We start from the raw sequence: 22566 nt of genomic DNA, 5'->3' as shown, positions 1-22566 counted from the left end.
GAGGTGGCAGATCACTTGAGGTCAGGAGTTCAAGACCAGGCTGGCCAACTTGGTGAAACCCTATCTCTACTAAAAATATAAAAATTAGCCGGGCATGGTGGCACACGCCTGTAATCCCAGCTGCTCTGGCAGGAGAATTGCTTGAATCCAGGAGGCGGAGGCTGCAGTGAGCTGAGATTGTGCCACTGCACTCCAGCCTGGGCGACAGAGCGAGACTCTTGTCTCCAAAACAAAACAATAATAATAAGCCAGGCGTGGTGGCATGTACCTGTAGTCCCAGCTACTCAGGAGGCTGAGGTGGGAGGACTGCTTGAGGCCAGAAGTTTGAGACCAGCCTGAGCAACACAGTAGCAAGACCCTATCTCAAATTAAAAAAAAAAAAAAGCAATATCATGATCAGGAGAACCTGGCCAATTTGTGCTGTTTGACTTTATTAGTGAACTGTTGCTCATGTTAGACAATCAGTATCCTTGTTTGTTAGAGTCGAGACACCAAAGTCCCAAGAGGGAAGCAGTCAGCTTGGTCTCCCACTGGTCAGGCTCCATTTAGAAACTACTATCTGTTTTCCTTTGTCTACTCCAGTTCCTCACAGTGCTTTGAACTAAGAGAGGAAAAGGGTTAGTTAGTATCACATCTCTGCCTCTGCAGATTTTCAAACTACACTTGAAACTCCTTCTGTTTAGTAATAGAAAATATCAGCTGGGCTTGACTCACGCCTGTAATCCCAGCACTTTGGGAGGCTGAGGGTGGCAGATCACCTGAGGTCAGGAGTTCAAAACCAGCCCGGTCAACATGGCAAAACCCTATCTCTACTAAAAATACAAAAATTAGGCAGGTGTGGTGGCAGGTATGTGTAATCCCAGCTACTCGGGAGGCTGAGGCAGGGAGAATCCCTTGAACCCAGGAGGCGGAGGTTGCGGTAAGCCGAGATCGTGCTACTGCACTCCAGCCTGGGCGACAGAGTGAGACTCTTGTCTCAAAAAAAAAAAAAAAAAAAAAAAAAAAAAAAAAAAAAAAATCAATGACTTCCAAGAAAACTCAAAGTTCAGCTGCTTAAGTGCAGCTGGCAGCTGCTCCTGTACTTACTCAGATCTTGACATCGGATAGTGTTGAAGTCAAAATTAATGCAGAGATAATCACAAGTATCTCTAAGATCTGGGATAGAGATGCCATCAGGACAATTGATGATACCGGTTTTATAATAATCCTGTAAATAGATCAGGAAGAAAAAATGTAGGCAGAGAACAAGATGAAAAATTACTTCTCCATCTCTGTGCATTCCTGGTTCTGTTAAAGCAATGAGCTACTGGAATTATCACCAAATTGGATGATTCATTAGATGGCAAAACAGCTCCTGGCTATCTTGACTTGTTTAACCAGAACTTGATAACTGATAGAGCTCACATACAAACAAGCAAGGACTTAAAAGTTACAGGAATAGAAAACAAAGGGAGAAAGGAAACAACTGGAAACCAGAGACTCTAAAGTCAATAACATAGTTGATGGAACTCTCAAGGCTATTGATCACACATGCCCCTGGGGAAGAGAATGTAACAAAAAAGGCTACCACACACCAGCACTGTGCGAAATACAGTTGCACTGATGCCTTCAGCAATCTCATACTCTCCCTTCTCATTGGGCCGAGTGAAGTTGTACTCTCTTCCTGGTCCAAACATCCTGAAAGATATCCAGGCAATAATGTTATCTTCTCCATCATGATTCTTCACAGATGAGACTTCTCCCTTCTCCACCTCATTTTGGAAGACTCCATCCCACTCTCTCATAGTATAAATTAAAAACACAGCACTGGAACCCAATGCCTACAAGACAACTCAAGTCTCAGGAAGCTCCCTTCAGACAGGAAAAAAAGGCAATTGCTTTAAGCATTTGTGTACAAAGAAGAATGAAGGATCAAGTCCACAAAGTTCATCTGTAGTGAGTTTCTTTGGCAGTAAATGCAGTAAATAGCAACTGCAGAGGTGGCCCTTGGAAAATATCTGTGTTGAGATGGTGGCCTTTCATGGCCTCCCCACTGCCCAAGAACCTGCTTTTCTATACTCACAGCTCAGAAAGACAGCATCTAGGCTCCTTTTTATTCCTGTCCCCTCGTCTGTCAATACTGACCTATCTAATATGCCATTCATCAATATTTCTGAGCTTCACTTTTCAACATCTCATCTTCTGTTAGATGCAGCTATATTAATACTTTCCTGGTATGTCTTAATAGTGGAGCTCTGGGGGAAAAATGGCCTTACTCAATACAAAGAATAACTAATGATGGGATTTTCAGATCAAGTAGAAAAGGAGGGTAGTAGGTATTAGGCTTATCAGCAGTTTACTGCATTTCAGAGAGACAGGCTTGCTGTCAGCATGAACTCAGAAGTCATGAGGGTACAGGGAAAAGAGCTTTTCTTATTCGCCTCTCCCCATCCTTCCTCCTTCTGTCAGATCCCTTGCAGTCTAAATGACCCCATGACTTCCACTCCTGCTGCACTTCTGTGTATGAGCTGTGGAATGGTTAGATAACACAAAGGATAGGGCAGGCAGCTGCTATCTTCAACCAGCCTAAGATTTGACTTCCCAATCAAATGGGGGTTCACTGCCATTTCCTTCCTTAAACTGCTGGGAAGTGTTGCTGTTCAGCTGTTCACAACTGTTGTCCTCCAGCCTGAACTGGCTGCTTTTCAAAGGTCTGAAAATGATTCCATTTCGGCCGGGTGTGGTGGCTCATGGCTGTAATCCCAGCACTTTGGGAGCTGAGGTGGGCGGATCACAAGGTCAGGAGATCGAGACCATCCTGGCTAGCATGGTGAAACCCTGTCTCTACTAAAAAAAGAAATACAAAAAATTAGCCGGGCGTGGTGGTGGGTGCCTGTAGTCCCAGCTGTGTGGGAGGCTGAGGCAGGAGAATGGTGTGAACCCAGGAGGCAGAGCTTGCAGTGAGCTGAGATCGCGCCACTGCACTCCAGCCTGGGCGACAGAGTGAGACTCCGTCTCAAAAAAAAAAAAGAAAAGAAAATGATTCCATTTCACGTGCTTCCCAAATAACTGTACCACACATAAGGATTCCATCTTGATAAAAGTAGCCTCCAAAGAATGCAGATGTTTTTCTGGAATGCTCTGGTTGAATGAAGTCTAGCTCAGAGAGCTTTGAATAAAAATAGTGAACATATTATAACTATAATCCCTCCATTTATTATCAGTTGGACTTCAGCTCAGAGTTATTTATTTAGTAGTGGCATGGATCTGCATTAATCCATTCTGTTTCTCTCAGCTTCTCCCCTTGTGACTAGTGGCCCACATCTGTAAGCTCACTGGCTAGGCTTACAAGTACTGTATATAATCACAGGACAGGGAGCCACAAAACAGAACAAATCTAAATAACTTACAGAATTTACGACCTTGCCAATTCAGCCGAATGAACCATACAGATAAAGAACCAGACTCTCCTCTTCATGGGACGACCCATTCCAAGATTCAAAAAACCAGTGTCACCCAAGAATCTGTTACCCAGAAAACATTTGCCTTTCTTCTCTTGATCACTACTTTCAGAGGCAACATACCTAAAACAGCCAGCCTGCACTGAGAAACACTTTTTTCAGGGGGTAGGAATGATGGTAATACCCAAACTGAGAACAGGAAGTCAAGCCTGACAAAAAATAGAGGGCCAGTCTGGAAAATGTTTTCATGTTCTACTTTTATCTTAATTCAGACATTTAAGAAATATGTAGACAGGTTTGGTTCTAATTAAAAAGTGGTTCACTGTGGCCAGGCGCAGTGGCTCACGCCTGTAATCCCAGCACTTTGGGAGGCTGAGGTGGGCGGATCACGAGGTCAGGAGTTCAAGACCAGCCTGACCAACGTGGTGAAAGCCTGTCTCCACTAAAAATACAAAAATTAGCCGGGCGTGGTGGCACACACCTGTAATCCCAGCTACTTGGGAGGCTGAGGCAGGAGAATTGCTTGAACCCGGGAGGCGGCGGTTGCAGTGAGCCGAGATTGCACCACTGCCCTCCAGCCTTGCTGACAGAGTGAGACTGTCTCAAAAAAAAGAAAAAAAAGTGGTTCACTGTGAATTTATATGTTCAAATACACATATATTTGAATGGCTGGATTCTATTTAGCCTAGAATTCAATAAATTAGTGTGATCAATTCAAATTTCTAACTCAGTTTAAATTAATTCAAAGTCCTGAGTTAGATCTCTAAGCAAAATAAAATCTACTTCTAAGTAGATGAAAATGATCAAAAGCCAAATCTACATGTATAATATCATTATTATTACTATTTTTACTCTTATCCCAATTTGCTCTTCCTTAGGTTAAGGTCTATGGTTGGCCAGAAAGACAATCTCTTTACTCCTAGCCCAGGCTCTGAGACTCCTTCCTGGACAGTGTTCCTTCTTAGTAGGCTATTTCCATTTCCTAAACTCTAACCCTAAAAATCTGGGGGCCAGAGACAGTTAAGAGGAGATAAATCTGAATGAAGCAGCACAGAGAATGGACCATGAAGAATAAAGAGGGCAATTATGAAACAAACAACAAAACAACTAGGTTTAAAGATTCCATTTAAAGATTCCATTTCAAGAAACTTGAATAGTAATGGAAGCATTAGAAAATGACAGCATAACACCTGTTGCCAAGCATAAAACTTGCAATAGATGGCAGGGAAATGCTTTTCAGTAAAATAGCTTTGTTCTTGTGCCATGCAGAACATTTGCCTAATACTGTTTTTTATTTATTTTTTTTAAAAAAAGGGAGCAAGATTTAGGTCTCACCTTACCCCCAGCATCTTTGACCTGTGAAACTCTGAAAACATTACTTAGAGTGAATTTGTAGAGGAGCAGAGAATGAGATTTAGCAGGTTATTTTTTCATAGTTTCCAAATAGATTTTATTTCCTTTTGTGGGGCTCATTTTACTATACTGGCTTTGTAAATGAAGTACTCTCCCCACCCCGAAATACCAACACGTATTAGGCTTTTACCAGCTTGCCCTCCCTTTCACAAATGTATGAGGGCAGAAAAATAAAAATACAATGCTTTTTTTTTTTTGAGACGGAGTCTTGCTCTGTCACCCAGGCTGGAGTGCAATGGTGCGGTCTTGGCTCACTGCAACTTCCACCTTCCGGGTTCAGGCGATTCTCCTGCCTCAGCCTCCCAAGTAGCAGCTGGGATTATAGGCGCCCGCCACCACACCCAGCTAATTTTTGTATTTTTAGTAGAGATGGGGTTTCACCATGTTGGCCAGGCTGGTCTCAAACTCCTGACCTCAGGTGGTCTGCCTGCCTCGACCTCCCAAAGTGCTGGGATTACAGACGTGAGCCACCGCGCCCAACCTATACAATGCTTTTTATTGTTATATCTAATGCAAGATAAACAGCAGGTATTTTTATTTATAGAGAACAGAATGAATTTGGAAGAAAATTATCATCAGTTACCTTCCCAGCATGGTATCCGGATGAGCAGTGAAAATCTGTGGATTCACAACAAAACGTGTGCCATCTACGAGAAGCGTCACTTTCTCTGGTGCTTGGGAATGGGAATTACTGCCAAAGCCCACACTACTGTTTCCAAATCTTTCTGGAGCAATAAAAGGTTCATGGTTCCGTTTATTCCCACTTTGGAAGCAAGAACCTTTGATGTCTTCAGCAAGGGGCATTATGTGAGGGAACTGAAGATTCACTGGCTGAGAGGCATAGTCAAGTGAGAGGTCTAAAAGAACATACAAAGAAACCAAAACAACTTGAGAGCAAAAGCCTTGAGAGAAAAATAAACCCTGTCTTCTTTAAAACAACAAGTAAACCCCAAATTTTAGGTGTTCACAGGCAAAAAAAACCTCTTGCCTACAGCAAGTAAAAAGCAAGCAAACAAAAAAACTAGAGACTTATATTGGATCTCTTCCATGTACATGTGAGGGTTGGGGGAGGGAGAGGATGAAGGCAGGATGCCCATACTTGAACATTATTTAAATTTTCTAAAGTAAACTATGTATATGGTTAAGAAAAACAGTAGAGAAGAATTTACATGGAGGCCCAGCAGTCTCCCCTGCTATTCCCTATACCTTCCCTGGTGTTGGTTCAGAGGCAATCACTTTTTACTTGTTTTCACTTCTATTGCTAAATAATACTTTTATATTTCCTGTGTTTTATTTAAGGAACCTGCTACTAATATGTGCCAAAACTATTCATTTTCAGATTCTTCAAAATTGTTTTAAAATTTTATTTTTCAGAAGGGATAATGATAGTCTTTAATTTTCCAATATATTACTTTTCCTAGAAATTCACAGTAAAAGGCATTTTCACTATGTACAGGAGAATCCTAACATCACCTACACTATTTTTCCAAAAAGGCAGGTCTTACTCTCAGCAGAAAAGTTCCAGTGCAAATGGCATTAGGATTCATTCATGAAATCTGTTTCTTAGTATCACCAAAAAGCTGTTTTCTTTAAGCAATTTATTTAATTTTTCTTTCCTTTCCTTTTTTTTTTTTTTGAGATGGAGTCTCACACTGTCGCCCAGGCTGGAGTGTAGTGGCGCGATCTCGGCTCACTGCAAGCTCCGCCTCCCGGGTTCACGCCATTCTCCTGCCTCAGCCTCCCAAGCAGCTGGGACTACAGGCGCCTGCCACCATGCCTGGCTAATTTTTTGTATTTTTTAGTAGAGACAAGGTTTCATCGTGTTAGCCAGGATGGTCTCTATCTCCTGATCTCGTGATCTGCCCGCCTTGGCCTCCCAGAGTGCTGGGATTACAGGGGTGAGCCACCGCGCCTGGCCAGTTAATTTATTTAATTTTTCTACCTGGTCCATCATCTATATAATGAGGATAAATAATGTTCACTCCATATACCTCACAGGGCTGTTTCACTTATAAACTGAAATTAAGGATGTGAGAGCACTTAAAAATAGGCCGGGTGCGGTGGCTCACGCCTGTAGTCCCAGCACTTTGGGAAGCCAAGGTGGGCAGATCATCTGTGGTCAGGAGATCGAGACCATCCTGGCTAACACGATGAAGCCCCATCTCTACTAAAAGTACAAAAAATTAGCCGAGTGTGGTGGTGGGTGCCTGTAGTCCCAGCTACTCAGGAGGCTGAGGCAGGAGAATGGCATGAACCCGGGAGGCAGAGCTTGCAGTGAGCCGAGATCGCGCCACTGCACTCCAGCCTGGGCGACAGAGTGAGACTCTGTCTCAAAAAAAAAAAAAAAAAAAAAAAAAATAGCCAGAAGTGGTGGTGGGTGCCTGTAATCCCAGCTATCAGGAGGCTGAGGCAGGAGAATCTCTGGAACCTGAGAGGTGGAGGTTGCAGTGAGCCAAGATTGCACCACTGCACTCCAGCCTAGGCAACAGAGCAAGACTCCGTCTCAAAAAAAAAAAAAAAAAATTATATATATATGTAAAATACTGCATGATACAAAACAGGCTTAAAACTAGATATATGAAATCTGGATGTATATAGAAGATAATCAGAAGTAAGTATTTACAAAGGATTACCACCAGAGGGTTCTTTTAAATAGGCAGTCTCCTCAAGTGATCTGCCCACCTTGGCTCCCCAAAGTGTTGGGATTATAGGTGTGAGCCACCACACCCAGCCCTATTTTGTTTTAATGTAAAAAAAGTTTTTTAATGAAAAATTCCAAACATAGGGAAGCACAAACTTAATATAATACATACGCCCCATCACCTACATTTGGCAAGATTTGTTAACATTTTTCTATCTTTTCTTCAAGCCCTTTTTGAAAAAAAAAAAAAAGAAAAAAAACTGTTATCAATACAACTGAATTACTCCCACTCCTCTTGTTTATAAAATTTGTAAACAAATTCAGGAACATGATTAATGCCCATGACCTCTGGGAAATTAGTCTGATTTCCTACACTCAGACAACCAAATAAATTGTTGGGTAGAGGACACTTAGTTTTTTTCCCATTTGTTTGTAGATAAAAGGCAACAAAAATCTAGATCAAAACCTATTTAGAGTTCACATCCCATAGCTTCTCATGAACTTTCAATGTGGTCTCATGTTTGCACACCAAAAGCTACGCTTCCAGGTAACCCACAGGCAACCCACTTTGATCACCAGGATAGGCTTTCACACTTGAGGTGCTGTTTATTAAAAATGAAATAGATACCTGGGCCGGGCGCCGTGGCTCACGCCTGTAGTCCCAGCACTTTGGAAGGCCGAGGCGGGAGGATCACGAGGTCAGGAGATCGAGATCATCCTGGCTAACACGGTGAAACCCTGTCTCTACTAAAAATACAAAAAATTAGCCAGGCATGGTGGCGGGTGCCTGTAGTCCCAGCTACTTGGGAGGCTGAGGCAGGAGAATGGCGTGAACCCGGGAGGCGGAGCTTGCAGTGAGCCGAGATCGCGCCACTACACTCCAGCCTGGGCAAGAGTGAGGCTCCGTCTCAAAAAAAAAAAAAAAAAGATACCAGAATTACTAATTCAGTTCTTTAGAATGCTTGATTTCTCCCCAATAATGAAGCAATTAAAATGGGTTTATTCCGAAACCTGAAGAAGAAACCTCAGGTTCTATACTGCTTAAATGGGCGAGTAGTAAAACAGACTCCTTGCACAAGTTCTCCCTAATGGTGTACTCTTCAGCGGCAGTCATAGGCTTTTCTGTCAGTTAATACACATATAGAAATCATCTCAGCCCACTTCCTCCTAGCAATGTGAACCTGAGCAAGTTACCGAAGTTTTCTAAGCCTCAGTTTCCTCATCTGCAAAACAAGGATAACAGTTGTAAGGACTAATCTGGAGTAGAGTCAGCAAATTTTCCATAAAGGGCCACAAAGTAAATATTTTAGGCTTGTGGTCAGTCTCTGCCACTACTGTAGCAGGAAGACAGCCATAGACAATATGGACATGATGGCTGTTTCATTAAAATTTCATTTACAAAAACAGGTAGACAGATGTGACCAGTTTGCCACCCCTGATCTAAAGAATGTATGTAAAGTTCCTAGTACAGTGAATGTTCGATAAATGGTAGTTGCTATTATTGGTGCTGTTGTTTTAATTAAAAGTTAAAAAGAATCTCAGTTTATCAGGAGCTTTCACATCTATTAACTTGTTAATCTACTAGCCTTGTGAGGTAGGAAGAATTTTTTTTTTTTGAGACACAGTCTCCCTCTCTTGCTCAGGCTGGAGTGCAGTGGTGTGATCTTGGCTCACTGCAATCTCCGCCTACCAGGTTCAAGCGATTCTCGTGCCTCATACTCCCAAGTAGCTGAGATTACAGGCATCTGCCACCACGCCCGGCTAATTTTTTTATTTTTAGTAGAGATGGGGGTTTCACCACATTGGCCAGGTAGGTCTTGAAGTCCTGACCTCAAGTGATCCACCTGCTTTGGCCTCCCAAAGTGCTGGGATTACAGGCGTGAGCCACTGTGCCGGGCCTAGGAAGAATATTAATAGCCTTGTTTTCTAGATTAAGAAAGTGAGGCTCGCCAGCCTTGGCAAAATGGTGAAACCCTGTCTCTACCAAAAATGTAAAAAGTTAGCTGGGTGTGGTGGTACCCACCTGTGGTCCCAGCAACTCGTGAGGCTGAGGTGGGAGGATCACTTGAGCCTGGGAGGCAGAGCTGCAGTGAGCCAAGATCACGCCACTGCACTCCAACCTGGGTGAAGAGTGAGACCCCATCTCAAAAAATAAAAATAAAAATAAAAAATAAAGAAAAGAAAAAGCAGGGCTCAGAAAGACTGAGGATCTCATCCATGGTTACAACTAATAAGCAGCTGAGCTAGAAGTTGAATATGTCTTCTGACTCCAAACCTGTGGCTGTTTTTGTTTGTTTGTTTTAATACCATTATCACCATATTAGATGTGCTAGACCGATTAAATAAGTGGAGAGTTTCTGTGAAGGTCAGCTTTATGTAATTGTGATATGCAAGCTAAGCAATTAATTGGATAATTTATTTAGATTAAAAACATTCATGCCTTCTGGGTAGAGTAGATGCTCTGGTATTGGAAAGCCCCCCAAATTAAGTCAAGAGCTAATCACTGTACCTTCATTCCTGGGACCTAGAGGATAAGTAAGATTATAAGGACCAGATGAAGCCAGGCTATTTCCTTCTTTTTCTTGGGCTGCAGCTGAAGTATCATCCACTAAGCAGCTGGCCTCCTGCCGCAATAACCTGTCACTGTCACTGCCACGGTGAACATTCATCCTTAGATTCTGAGTCCTGAACTGTCTTTTGATCAGAGAGAAATCCTGGAACACAGGAATATGCATGATTTAGAACTCACAAAACAGATTTCTAAGGACTTCCATGGTATGAAAGCCAAACTAGAAAACTGACAGCTAGCATTCCTATTCTCAGGAGAAATAGGCATCTTAAACACTTTTGTGATTTTTATATCGACAGGAATTGGGCTGATTTAAATGGTCTTTATCAAATCACTAAGAATGCAGATAAACTTGTTACCAGGGAATAATTTTATCCATGAACAGACATCAGATTCACTGACTTTGGCCACATTCATAATCAATTCTACATTAAATGGTGGTACAATAATTTTGTGGTATTCATATTACAGAGACATAGGGCAGCAGAGAGTCCAACTTTTCAACTAAAGAAAACCTATGTTTTTTAAAAATTGACACATACACTCTTGCAACAATTAAGCACCAGGAAATTAAAAAACAATCACAACCTTAAAGCCAGTGTGAGAATCATCTGAGCTGAAGAAAAAAGCTAATTCTGATTGTAGAGCTCAAGTTCTCCTTTTTATCTCCCCTTTTCTCTCTTTCACTTTGTATACCTTATGCTCAATCTCGAAACCGCACCTCAAAATCACACTGGCTATAAAGCTAATCATGTCATTCATCTCTCTCGAAAGCAGTGCAGAGTCCCCATGAACAACACACACTATGTGACTGCCACGTGCAAGACCCCCAATGATCAGGCAGGATGGAGATCCCACAGCAGCCACACAGGGGGCGTCGTAACTTTCTGCTGGTTAATCACGCCCTGCAACCCTTCCATCCTCGATGGCGGCTACTCAAAATATTCCTGAAGTTCACTCTACTTAGCACTTTCACAGTTTACACTGTACAAATTTCCACTGGCATTCTGGTGGAAGAATCATCTTAAATCACCAGTAATTTGTATGCATATAGATTACATGCTTAATATTTTAGGAAACAGGAAGCTCACTAAGGGCAGTAATGCATTTTAATACTCCGAATTTCCTGGCATACCAAGCATGTGGTAGGTGCCAATAAACATCTATAAAAAATAAACATAGTAAATATCTGTAATGTAAATGAAATTTTGAATCCCTTCATAACATATATTAAAATATTTTTAGCAAAAAATTGATCAGTTTATGCCCTGATCCAAGTTTTCACTTAGATGAAATGTAAAAATGATCACTTTGATAAGATGGATAGAGGAATATGCCTGAAAATAAATCATGCTAAAGAAGAGATACTTTCAGTTGATGAAATCTTTCTCAGACAATGGCTCTTATTAAGCAAATTGAAGGAATAAAGTGAATGTATTGATAGAAAACCTTCAATGTGACTACAGCTTTTTTCACAATTATCCTTTCTTAAAAATAAAGTATTTATATTACAAAAATGCAGCCATTTAAAATTGATGTTTGGTGATTGGTAAAGTCAAACAGAACCACCAGTGCCTTCAAGTTTGGCTCAGATGTCAAAATCAAGTCTACAGAATAAGATAAAGAACAAGGTCCATGGAATTGGAAAGAACATTACCAAAGACGGTCTGCTTCTTTAATCTTAACTGGTTTTGAACCATAATATTCCAATCTGCTTACAGCTCCTCTAGCTGCTCAAGAACCAAGTTCAAACTTCTCTTTGTTGCACTCGAAAAGATCTCTTGAACCAACACACAATAAGCTTGACTGAGCCTCCTTCTTGAGAACTTGCATGGACTAGACTGTATAAGCCACATAATTTAATCTTCATAATGTAAGAAAATCATTTTGTTATCATGGTATAAAAAATGTCCTAGTTTATAAAAACAGGGCTCCAAAATCAGTTTAATTTGTATATGGTGAACTAATAAATGGATGTACTTGGAATTTAGCAGGGTAGGTATCACCACGGAGGGAAAATAAAGTAACTTTCTCAGCACTTAACAGGTATTTGCATTTAATTAATTTTTATTATAAGTAATACACAAATATATTCCTAAGAAAATTCAAACCTTATAGATAATGCAAAAAAGGACCTTTTGATCATCATTCCCAATCCCAGTCATTTCTCCAAGTAACTATCATTACTTGCTTGGTATGAATCCTTTCAGACTTTATTAAAATGCATTTTTATTATACAGATATACTGGGGAAAGCATACAGTTTTTAAAAAACACACAAATTATGTACTATATGCATCATTCTCATTCTGTAATGTTTTTCTAAATGTTCTTGAGAACTATCCATGATTGAAGATTGAGATCTAGTTCATTCATTTTTAAGGGCTGTATAATATTCTAGTAATACAATTTTACTCTCCTCCCTATGAATATTTAAGTTGTTTATAACAAACAAATGCTTTTGATGAGTAAGATCAGAGTGTACTATGGAACTCCAAGAGAGGATTCAGTTTGCAGAGTTTTCCCAAATGGATTTGGCGTCAGAATTTCTTTTTTCAAGAAATCCTTCAGAGCCAGGCGCAGTGGCTCACACCTGTAATCCCAGCACTTCGGAAGGCTGGGGCGGGTGGATCACGAGGTCAGGAGATCGAGACCATCCTGGCTGACATGTCTCTATTAAAAATAGAAAAATTACCCGGGAGTGGTGGGGGTGCCTGTAGTCCCAGCTGCTCGGGAGGCTGAGGCAGGAGAATGGCGTGAACCTGGGAGGTGGAGGTTGCAGTGAGCAGAGATGGCACCACTGCACTCCAGCCTGGGCTAAAGTGCGAAACTCTGTCTCAAAAAAAAAAAAAAAAAAAAAAAAAAAAAAGAAATCCTGAAGGATTTTTGGAGTCTTTCACTTGTTGCCCAGGCTGGAGTGCAATGGCGCCATCTCAGCTCACTGCAACCTCCACCTCCTGGGTTCAAGCGACTCTCCTGCCTCAGCCTCCCAAGTAGCTGGGATTACAGGCACCCACCACCACGCCCTGCTAATTTTTGTATTTTTAGTAGACACAGGGTTTCACCATGTTGGCCAAGCTGGTCTCAAACTCCTGACCTCAGGTGATCCACCCGCCTCGGCCTCCTAAAGTGCTGGGATTACAGGTGTGCATGACCACACCCAGCCCAGGATTAATGTTTAATGGCACATACTTTCAGATATCACCGAACCCAGCATTTCCCAAAGTCCCCTATAAACTCTATTTCCTCTAAAATCCCAGAATGATGGAACAAAAATCTCTTGACTTATGAAACCTAAGAAACAAACTGACACCAAGTTCTTCAACAAACCAGAGCAGGCAGTTTAAATATAATAGTAAGGTTCTATTCCCCTTCCAGCATGGATGCTTCATTCAACTTTGAACGATATTTTCATTGCCTACCCTGGTTCACTTCCGTAGCCATCCCCCAAATGAATCTTTGTCCTCAGAACTGATTGAAGGCGGAAAAAAAAAGGAAAGAAAAAAAGGCAAGGCGCAGTGGCTCACACCTGTAGTCTCAGAACTTTGGGAGGCCAAGGCAGGAGGATCTCTTGAGCCTGAGAGTTCAAGACCAGCCTGGGTAATATAGTAAGACCTCATCTCTAAAAAAAAATTTAAAAGTTAGCCAGACATGGTGGCGCATGCCTGTAGTCCCAGCTACTTGGGAAGCTGAGGCGGGAGGATGATTTAAGCCCAGGAGGTCGAGGCTGTAGTGAGCTGTGATTGTACCACTGCACTCCAGCCTGAGCAGCAGAGCAAGACCCTGTTTCAAAAAAAAAAAAAAAAAAAAGAGAAAGAAAAAAAGAAGCAAAACACTGCCAGGCGCAGTGGCTCATGCCTATCATCCCAGCCCTTTGGGAGGCTGAGGCGGGTGGATCACCTGAGGTCAGGAGATCGAGACCATCCTGGCCAACATGGTGAAACCCCGTCTCTACTAAAAATACAAAAATTAGCTGGGTGTGGTGGTGCACACCTGTAGTCCCAGCTACTCAGGAGGCTGAGGCAGGAGAATCGCTTGAACCCAGGAGGCAGAGATTGCAGTGAGCTGAGACCACCCCAGCCTGGGTGACAGAGAGAGACTCCATCTCAAAAAAAAAAAAAAAGAAACAAAACACTCCAACAACAATATAATTCCCTATTGCTGCAAAACTATTTTTTGGTCAACACAACTCTGAAGGTCACAGCAATGTGCAAGAACCAGAGGTTCACCACCCTATTATAGCTTAACAGTAATTGAAGAGACTGCTTTGGAAAAGCAGCAAGAGTTAAAATGTATATTAATAATGGAACCCAGAATATACAGCTGTGAAGCAAAGAAAACATTCAGCAAGCCAGTTCATGCTTCACTTCCATACATTCTGTGAAAGCATTTTATACACTCTGAGGAGCTATATATTTTAATAGTATATATTATTTATTTCACAGGCCTCCCATGAAGGCCCATATTTTGTTAAATCTTGATTTTACTGACCTGGAACAGCAAAATAGTTTTATCACCATCATCTCCCCATCTTGGAAAATGTATATACAGTTTTTGATAGTGAAATTATCTCTGCATATTCCTTGCACCTAAAAAAGAATGTACTGGTTTCTCTCTAGAACAATCATCTTGAGTATGAATCCACAATAACCTGTAGATAATAAATTTATATATTTTCTTATTTGCAGTTTCTCCTAATCAATTATTTCTGAAGAAAACAAGATATTTACCTAGATCACTATGCCCTTAAATAAATTCAATATCCTACCATTGAACTACTCAGATTAAAAAACAAAACAAAACAAAAAAAAACTAATTGGAATGGCATGGGGGCAATAATATTGATGTATCTCAAAAGCATAATGCTTGCATACTGTTTTTTTTTTTTTTGAGACGGAATCTCACCCTTCTTGCCCAAGCTGGAGTGCAGTGGTACGATCTCAGCTCACTGCAACCTCTGCCTCCCGGGTTCAAGCGATTCTCCTGCCTCAGCCTCCTGAGTAACTGGGATTACAGGCACGCACCACCACGCCCGGCTAATTTTTGTATTTTTAGTGCAGACGGGGTTTCATCATGTTGGCTAGGATGGTCTTGATCTCCTGACCTCGTGATCCACCCACCTTTGCCTCCCAAAGTGCTGGGATTACAGGCGTGAGCCACCATTTCATACTGTTAATGATGCAAGGACATGATCTTTTAAAAGACAGTACCCTTGTTTATACTTAGGACCGTATCTCCACTCTGTGTAGGAGGTAGGAGGTGAAAATGAAGTAGGATGCCACAGAATTTGGTAAATAAACTAATCTGCCCTTAACCCATATCCCATAATCAAACTTAAGAAGTAATTATATCTTTGCCAAACCTTCATTCCAAACTGAAAAATCCTAGCCCTTCCAGTCTGTTCTTATGTGAAAACCACTTGGTCTAGTTCCATTGTGCTTTTTCTTTATGCATGCTAATGAGAACTCTGCTAATGTTTTCTATTAAGCAGGTTTTCTGTTTTGCTGCACATAATGCTCTCTGGTGACACCCAGAATTTCTGGGAATAGGTTAAAATGGGATGAAGTTTGGGGGAGGGGAAACAGAGGGGGATGGGGAAAATCTAAAATGTCTACAAGACCTCCTTCTGGGACTATTATGAACTCACAGTAAGAGGCTACCATATTCCAAAAGTACTGAGTTTCTACAAAAGATAAGAAATTAGCTGGGTGTGTGAAGGTGTACACTTGTTGTCTCAGCTGCTCAGGAGGCTGTGGAAGGAGGATCACTTGAGCCTGGGAGGTCAAGGCTGTAGTAACCCATTATCATGCCATTGCACTCCAACCCATGACAGAGCAAGACCCAGTCTCTCTCATTCATTCATAAATAGAGTTTATACTGATATTTTCAGTTCAAATTTAACACTGGTTTTTCCTAACTCATTTTATCTTAGTGTATCTTTTCCTTCACATTGAAATTCTTGGTTCATAGACTAGTTTCAGAATTATAATGTCAAATTACTAGTAACAATAAACCTACTAAGTTTAGGTGTTTTGGTCAAGGGAGCAGTTCTTTTTGTCCTTAAAGCATATCCCACGAAGGATGTACAGTCAGCATGCTATATTCAAAAGTTACTGTATATTTTTTCTCTGTATGTTCTGTAAGGTAGGTTCATTTGTTTCTTTTTATTCAATTATAGCATTTTTCCATTATTTTTAAAATGTATTTCCTGAATATGTAAAACATTTACATGGTTCCGAAGTTGAAGACTCATAAAAAAGGAATGTTCAGAGAAGTCTCTGTCCTTCCCCTTTTCCCTCTCAATCTGTTCCTATTTATTCCCTACAGATAACCAGTTGTCTTAGCCCATTTGTGCTGCTATAAACAAAATGCCTGAGACTGGGTAATTCATAAAGAACAGAAATTTCTTTTCTCACAGTTCTGGAGGCTGAGAAATCCAAGCAAGATTAGGGTGCTGGCAAATTGGGTGTCTGGTGAGGGCCTGTTCCTCAAAGATGATGGCATCTAGGTGTCCTCACATGATGGAAGGAGAAGGGCTAGCTAGGTTCCTTCAATTCCCTTTTATAAGGCCTAATCACCTCCTAAAGGCCTCCCCTCTTAATGGTATCACCTTGGGGGTTTAAGTTCCAACATAACAATTTTGGAGGGACATATACATTCAAACCGTAGCATTGGTTTTGTTAGTTTATCTTTAATGTTTCTCTTTGCAGATGTAAGCAAATATGTGTGTACATATATTCTTAACTCCTTTTTTCTCTTATACAAAAGATAGAATACCATATTCTACCAAATAAAATACCATATTTTGTATCTTGTTATATTACTTAACAGTATATCCTGGAAATCACTCCATGGGAGTTCATACAGATCTTCCTCATTCTTTATTACGTCTGCATAATACTCCACTGTGTAGCTATTAATATGCAGAGATTAGATACAGAAAAGGGAAAAAGGGCGTTCCAGGCAAGATGAATGACAAATAACTGGCAGGAAAATAAGAATAAACAAGGCTTTATTACTATATGAAAGAGAAAGAAAGTAAATCAATCAGGCTAGAGTGAAGGATTAATGCAAAAGGGTGGGAAAAGTCAAGGTTACCACCATATCATACAATTCCAGGGAAGACCATGCACATCATCATCTAAGGAGCTGTATAAAGCACAGCTTAGATAGTTGTACACACTCCCTTGGGTAAAGCTAAAGACAAAAAGTTGGGGCCAGTTTACAGAGGCACTTAGATTATAAGGTAAAATAGGATTCTGTCTTGTAGCCAAAGCTTCTGCAGGAAGGTGTCATGTTCAAAATGTTGCTTTAAGATAAATAAGACCACAGACAGACTGGAGGGGCTATAAGAGGAGGTCTAAAACTGTCTAGGAGTGAGGTAGTAAATATCTTAGTGGGCTGACAGCGAAGAAAAGGGTATTACCTAAGACACAGTCTTGCTTACCTTCAAAGAGCTTACAATCTAGTTGTTGAGATAATGTATTATTTAAGAGTTACATAATACAGAAATGATATTTTAGAATCAGAAGAGACCTCAGTGATCATATTGTCCAATGGTTCTCAAATCCAGCTGATAATCAGAATCACTTAGAGGAACTTGTTAAAACATCTTCTTGGGCCCCATTCCCCAGAGATTCTTACTCAATAAGTCTTTAGTTGGGTCTGGAGAATCTGAACTTGTAACACACTCCTCAAGTGATCTCCCACTGACTGGCGATGTTTGGGAACTACTGTTTCAGTATAATCTTTTCATTTCATAGATGAGAAGCTGAATCACAACAATATTCTTTTCCAAGAATGTTCCAGGAGATTACAGTCTAGGGGTTGGGAGGCCTTTTTAATCAAGACCCAAAACCCAAAAGCGAAATGAGAAAGACAAATCTGACCACAAAACATTTAAAAACATTTGTATGCCAAAGGATCCTGTAAACAAAGACAACAGACTTGAAAAACTATATATGTAACAGACTACGAAGAGTTGTTATCATCATACTCCACAAGGGTTATGAAAATACATGAAACTAACACAACAGAAAAATGGCGAAGGATGGAAAAGGGGAAAATACCCAAAAGAGAGTTGGTGAAGCTATATTAATAGCCTACAAAATAGAATTTAAGGCAAAAAACTACACAAGCTTGTCAAGGCAGAAAATTCAAAGGATATCTGTGGACAGGACTATTTCTGCTCCTCATTTCTACCTTGGAAGAAAATCATAATGAGAAGTAGGAGAGAAGAAGGCATTACAATTCCACAAGAAAGCTCGTACTCCTCTGATTCCACTTCCCTTTTCCTTCCTTCCTTCTCTACAAATCACAGGCCAGGCTAACAAGCTGACAGATAAAAGTACAATGACAGAGTGACAAGATTAGAATTGCTTGGATAAATTTTCCTCTCTCCTCTATTTGACACTCCTAACTTACTACCCTTAGTACTTTTTTGTCAATATAACTTACGTTGAAAGAAAGCTTTTGTGCACATAAAAGGCTATATGAGTTACTTGGATTTACATTAAGACCTTAAGTTCAGTATATTAACAGTCTAAAGACCCTTAAATAGTTTTTTATAACTGTATCAGCCTAATTACCTAATTTAAAAATATTAATGTACTACATATAAAAAGATTTAAAGAACCATATAATAAAAACTCTTGTACCCACCTCCAGTTTAAATATAAAACATGAATCCCCTAAATTTGGCATTCCCATCAAACATCTTCACTACATTTAGTTTAATAGATGCTCTTTTCCTGTGTTGGCACTTCAAATGCCTACCAAGCAAATCCTTAAGTACTTAAAAAGTTCTGGTAGATGTTTAAAAAATTAAACTTATAAGTATAGTATACATAAAAAGGTCCTAAATATTACAACACTTTCCAAACTTAGCAAAGTTTTCTAGCATTCTTAAACTAATAATCAAATCTAAACCCAATTACTCAAGAACATATCTTAAATGAGAATCACAAATTAATCTGCTGGATTCTTTCATATGTCAAATTACTGCAAACATTACATCCTAAGTCCAGATGGACTTAAATTTTATTGATTTAACACATATCATGCACTATATATTATTTAAGTACTTTATAAATATTATTTAATACTCAAAAAACTTTATGAGGTAGATGCCATTGTTACCCTCATTTTACACATAAGAAAACTGAAGGAAGAAGGAGGTTACGGAAAGTTCCCACAGTCACATAGCTAACAAGCAGTGGAGCCAGACTTCTGGCTTCATAGTCTATGCTGTTTACCACCATGCAGTGCCACTGCTCCTTATAGGTATAATTCACTTCAACATTTCTATGTATGTTTTACAGGACTGGAAATATGATTTCAAGCTGAAGACCTGGGGCTAGGACATATAATCTTTCTGTGCTGATAATGGGCACATCTAGCACCTTTCCTCTTTAAATAATTGCTGCAACAGAGCCTCTAAATCAAATACCTCCAGATGGGGGTTGATTTTACAATCTGAGTTCAAATTAAGTTCTAATTGTGAGGCCGGGTGCGGTGGCTCATGCCTGTAATCCCAACACTTTGGGAGGCTGAGGTGGGCGGATCACTTGAGGTCAGCAGTTCGAAACCAGCCTGACCAGCATGGCAGTTCGAGACCAGCCTGGCCAACATGGTGAAACCCCGTCTCTATTAAAAATACAAAAAAATTAGCTGGGTGTGGTGGTGGGCACCTGTAGTTCTAACTACTCGGGAGGCTGAGGCAGGAGAATCATTGGAATCTGTGAGGTGGAGGTTGCACTGAGCTGAGATCATTCCACTGCACTCCAGCCTGGGCTACAGGCTCAGTCTCAGGGGGAAAAAAAAGAGAGATCTAATTCTGCTGTAACTTCTTTCAACTTTATTACCTAAATACTGGTTAGATGGAATTCTGTAATTTCCATGTGGGGTGCTTCCTCTTTTGATTGAACTTAACTAGTTAAGGTCATTCTAATGAAACCTTAAGGAGAACAATCCAAGGCACATAATAGTTCAAAGAAAGCTCACGACTCCTACAAAAAAGCTGGTCAACATATAATAGAATTTCCAGGGTAAGGTCTTCAATGTCCAGGATACTCCTCTACTTGGCTATTACCTAAAACTCTCTAAAGGAACAACTACATAGGCTGTAAAGAATAATTTAAAGACAAACTTCTAGGAAATCCAAGGGATATACTTTTAGTAATAACATTTTTTAAAGCAGTGCAATTAAAAAATTAAAAGTATATTAGTAAATACAGTTGACCATTTTATAGAAAAGAGCTAAGCATTTATATAGCAAGAAAAGAGTTGAAGGCTTTAGAGGACAGATCCATAAATCAGTACTGTACTAACAGAGCTAACATGTAGAAAATTCATGTTATAAACAATCCACAAATCACTGTCAGAAAACAGTATAAAGGTCATCTAGTTCAAGGACCAGCACCAATTGCTGTCAAAAGTTTTCATGCAGTCTTGTCAAAAATTAGGCCAATGTAGATGATGTAACCCACACACCATTTTCTGAGTCTTAAGACACTTGACACTAAGACATCATCAATCTAATAACTTTTTAGGAAAAAGCACTATTATATTAAATATATATATAATTTTCAGATGCATCCTGATTTAAAAAATGTTAAAATATGAAGTGAAAAATTATGGTATATAGTGTAAGGCTTCCTTAAGAAGGCCTATCCTTTGTACCTAAATGATATCTTCTTTTTCTTTTTTTTTGAGACGGAGTCTCGCTCTGTTGCCCAGGCTGGAGTGCAGTGGCATGATCTCAGCTCACTGCAACCTCCTCCTCCCGGGTTCAAGTGCTTTTTATGCCTCAGCCTCCTGAGTAGCTGGGATTACGGGCACGTGCCACCAGGCCTGGCTAATTTCTGTACTTTTAGTAGAGATGGGGTTTCACCACGTTGGCCAGGCTGGTCTCAAACTCTTGACCTTGATATCAAGTGATCCACCCACCTCGGCCTCCCAAAGTGCTGGGATTACAGGCGTGGGCCACAGCGCCTGGCCATCTTTACTTCTTTTTTAATATTAAAAATGTATTTTTTTTCCTCATCAGTATATAGTGGTCAGTATAAAAAAAAGAAAAAACAGACTTGGACTCCCAGGCTCAAGCAATCCTCCCACTTCAGCCTCTCAAGTAGCTGGAACCACAGATACGTGCCACCATGCCTGGCTAATTTTTTTTTTCTCTTTTTTAAATTCTTCTGTAGAGACAGGGTCTCACTATGTTGCCCAGGCCAGTCTCAAGCTTCTGGGATCAAGCCATCCTCCCGCCTTGGTCTCCCAAAGTGTTGGGATTACAGGCATGGCCACCTCACTTGGCCAAAAATGCCTTCTTTAAAAATGTAATAGTCCAGACACAGTGGCTCATGCCTGTAATCCCAGCACTTTGGGAGGCCAAGGCAGGAGGATCGCTTGAGCCCAGGAGTTCGAGACCAGCCTGGGCAACATAGCAAGACCTTTCTTTCTTTTTTTTTTTGAGATGGAGTTTTGCTCTTGTTGCCCAGGGTAGAGTGCAGTGGCACGATCGCGGCTCACTGCAACCTCTGCCTCCCAGGTTCAAGCAATTCTCCTGCCTTAGCCTCCTGAGTAGCTAGGATTACAGACATGCACCACCACGCCCGGCTAATTTTTTTGTATTTTTAGTAGAGACAGGGTTTCTCCATGTTGGTCAGGCTGGTCTCAAACTCTCGACCTCAGGTGATCCGCCCACCTCAGCCTCCCAAAGTGCTGGGATTACAGGCATGAGCCACTGCGCCTGGCCTAGACCTTTCTCTACAAAAATAAAAATAAAAAAAATTAGCTGGGCATGGTGGCTCATGCCTGTGGTCCCAGCTACTCAGGAGGCTGAGATGGGAGGACTGCTTGAGTCCAGAAGGTTGAGACTGCAGTGAGCCATGATCACGCTACTGCCTTCCTGCCTGGGCAACAGAGCAAGACCCTGTCTCAAAAAAGAAGGCTAGATTTTTTAATGCCCTTACATGACAAAATAAAATGCCAGCAACCTTATGATGCTCTCCCAATCACCCACCGCCACAATTTTACCAATCATGAACCTCAAAATCTGGGATCTCAAACCTTCCACCCAAGACTACAAAACACCTCTACTAGTTCATCCCAGTCTACCGAAAAATATCCAAAAATAATCTATTACACCCACTGTAACTTCCATGCACTAGTTTAATCCTACCCCTGGAAAAACATATCCTTCCATCACTTCCAACCCTTTAAATATTAAAGACAAGTACCATAAATTTCCCTTCTTTGATTAGCATATTAAATCTATAATTCTTGCCACAGTTTTGCATTTAACACTGTTTCCAGACTTCTTGACATTTTTGCAGTGGCAGACCATGACTCACTGTAGCCTCCAACTCCTGGGCTCAAGCAATCCTCCTGCCTCAGCCTCCCAAGTAGCTAGTATTACAGATATGCACAACCATGCCCAGCTAATTTTTTTATTCTATTTTAAGTAGAGATAGGAGTCTTACTATGTTGCCTAAACTGGTCTCT

At 40.7% G+C, this 22566-nt stretch overlaps 1 protein-coding gene across 6 annotated transcripts in view; it reads right to left on the bottom strand.

The window, feature by feature from the left end:
• Positions 1-22566, bottom strand: part of KCTD20 (potassium channel tetramerization domain containing 20) — a 47161-nt gene that overhangs the window by 10570 nt on the left and 14025 nt on the right. For 2 of the 6 annotated variants that reach the window (XM_054490435.2, XM_063666169.1), the window contains exons 2-5: positions 10004-10208; positions 5437-5710; positions 1575-1677; positions 1087-1207 (exon numbers count right to left, since the gene is read on the bottom strand). In XM_054490435.2, the coding sequence (XP_054346410.1) occupies positions 1087-1207; positions 1575-1677; positions 5437-5710; positions 10004-10163 (658 nt within the window). In that variant the 5' untranslated portion in view covers positions 10164-10208. Of the gene's footprint in view, positions 1-1086; positions 1208-1574; positions 1678-5436; positions 5711-8122; positions 8242-10003; positions 10209-14553; positions 14652-22566 lie in introns of those variants that run through there. The other 4 variants (XM_054490437.2, XM_054490438.2, XM_054490440.2 and 1 more) reach the window with 4 other exon arrangements.

Source organism: Pongo pygmaeus, chromosome 5, assembly GCF_028885625.2.
Source record: "Pongo pygmaeus isolate AG05252 chromosome 5, NHGRI_mPonPyg2-v2.0_pri, whole genome shotgun sequence".
NCBI lineage: Eukaryota > Metazoa > Chordata > Mammalia > Primates > Hominidae > Pongo > Pongo pygmaeus.
This window is presented reverse-complemented; position numbering and strand designations above follow the sequence as displayed.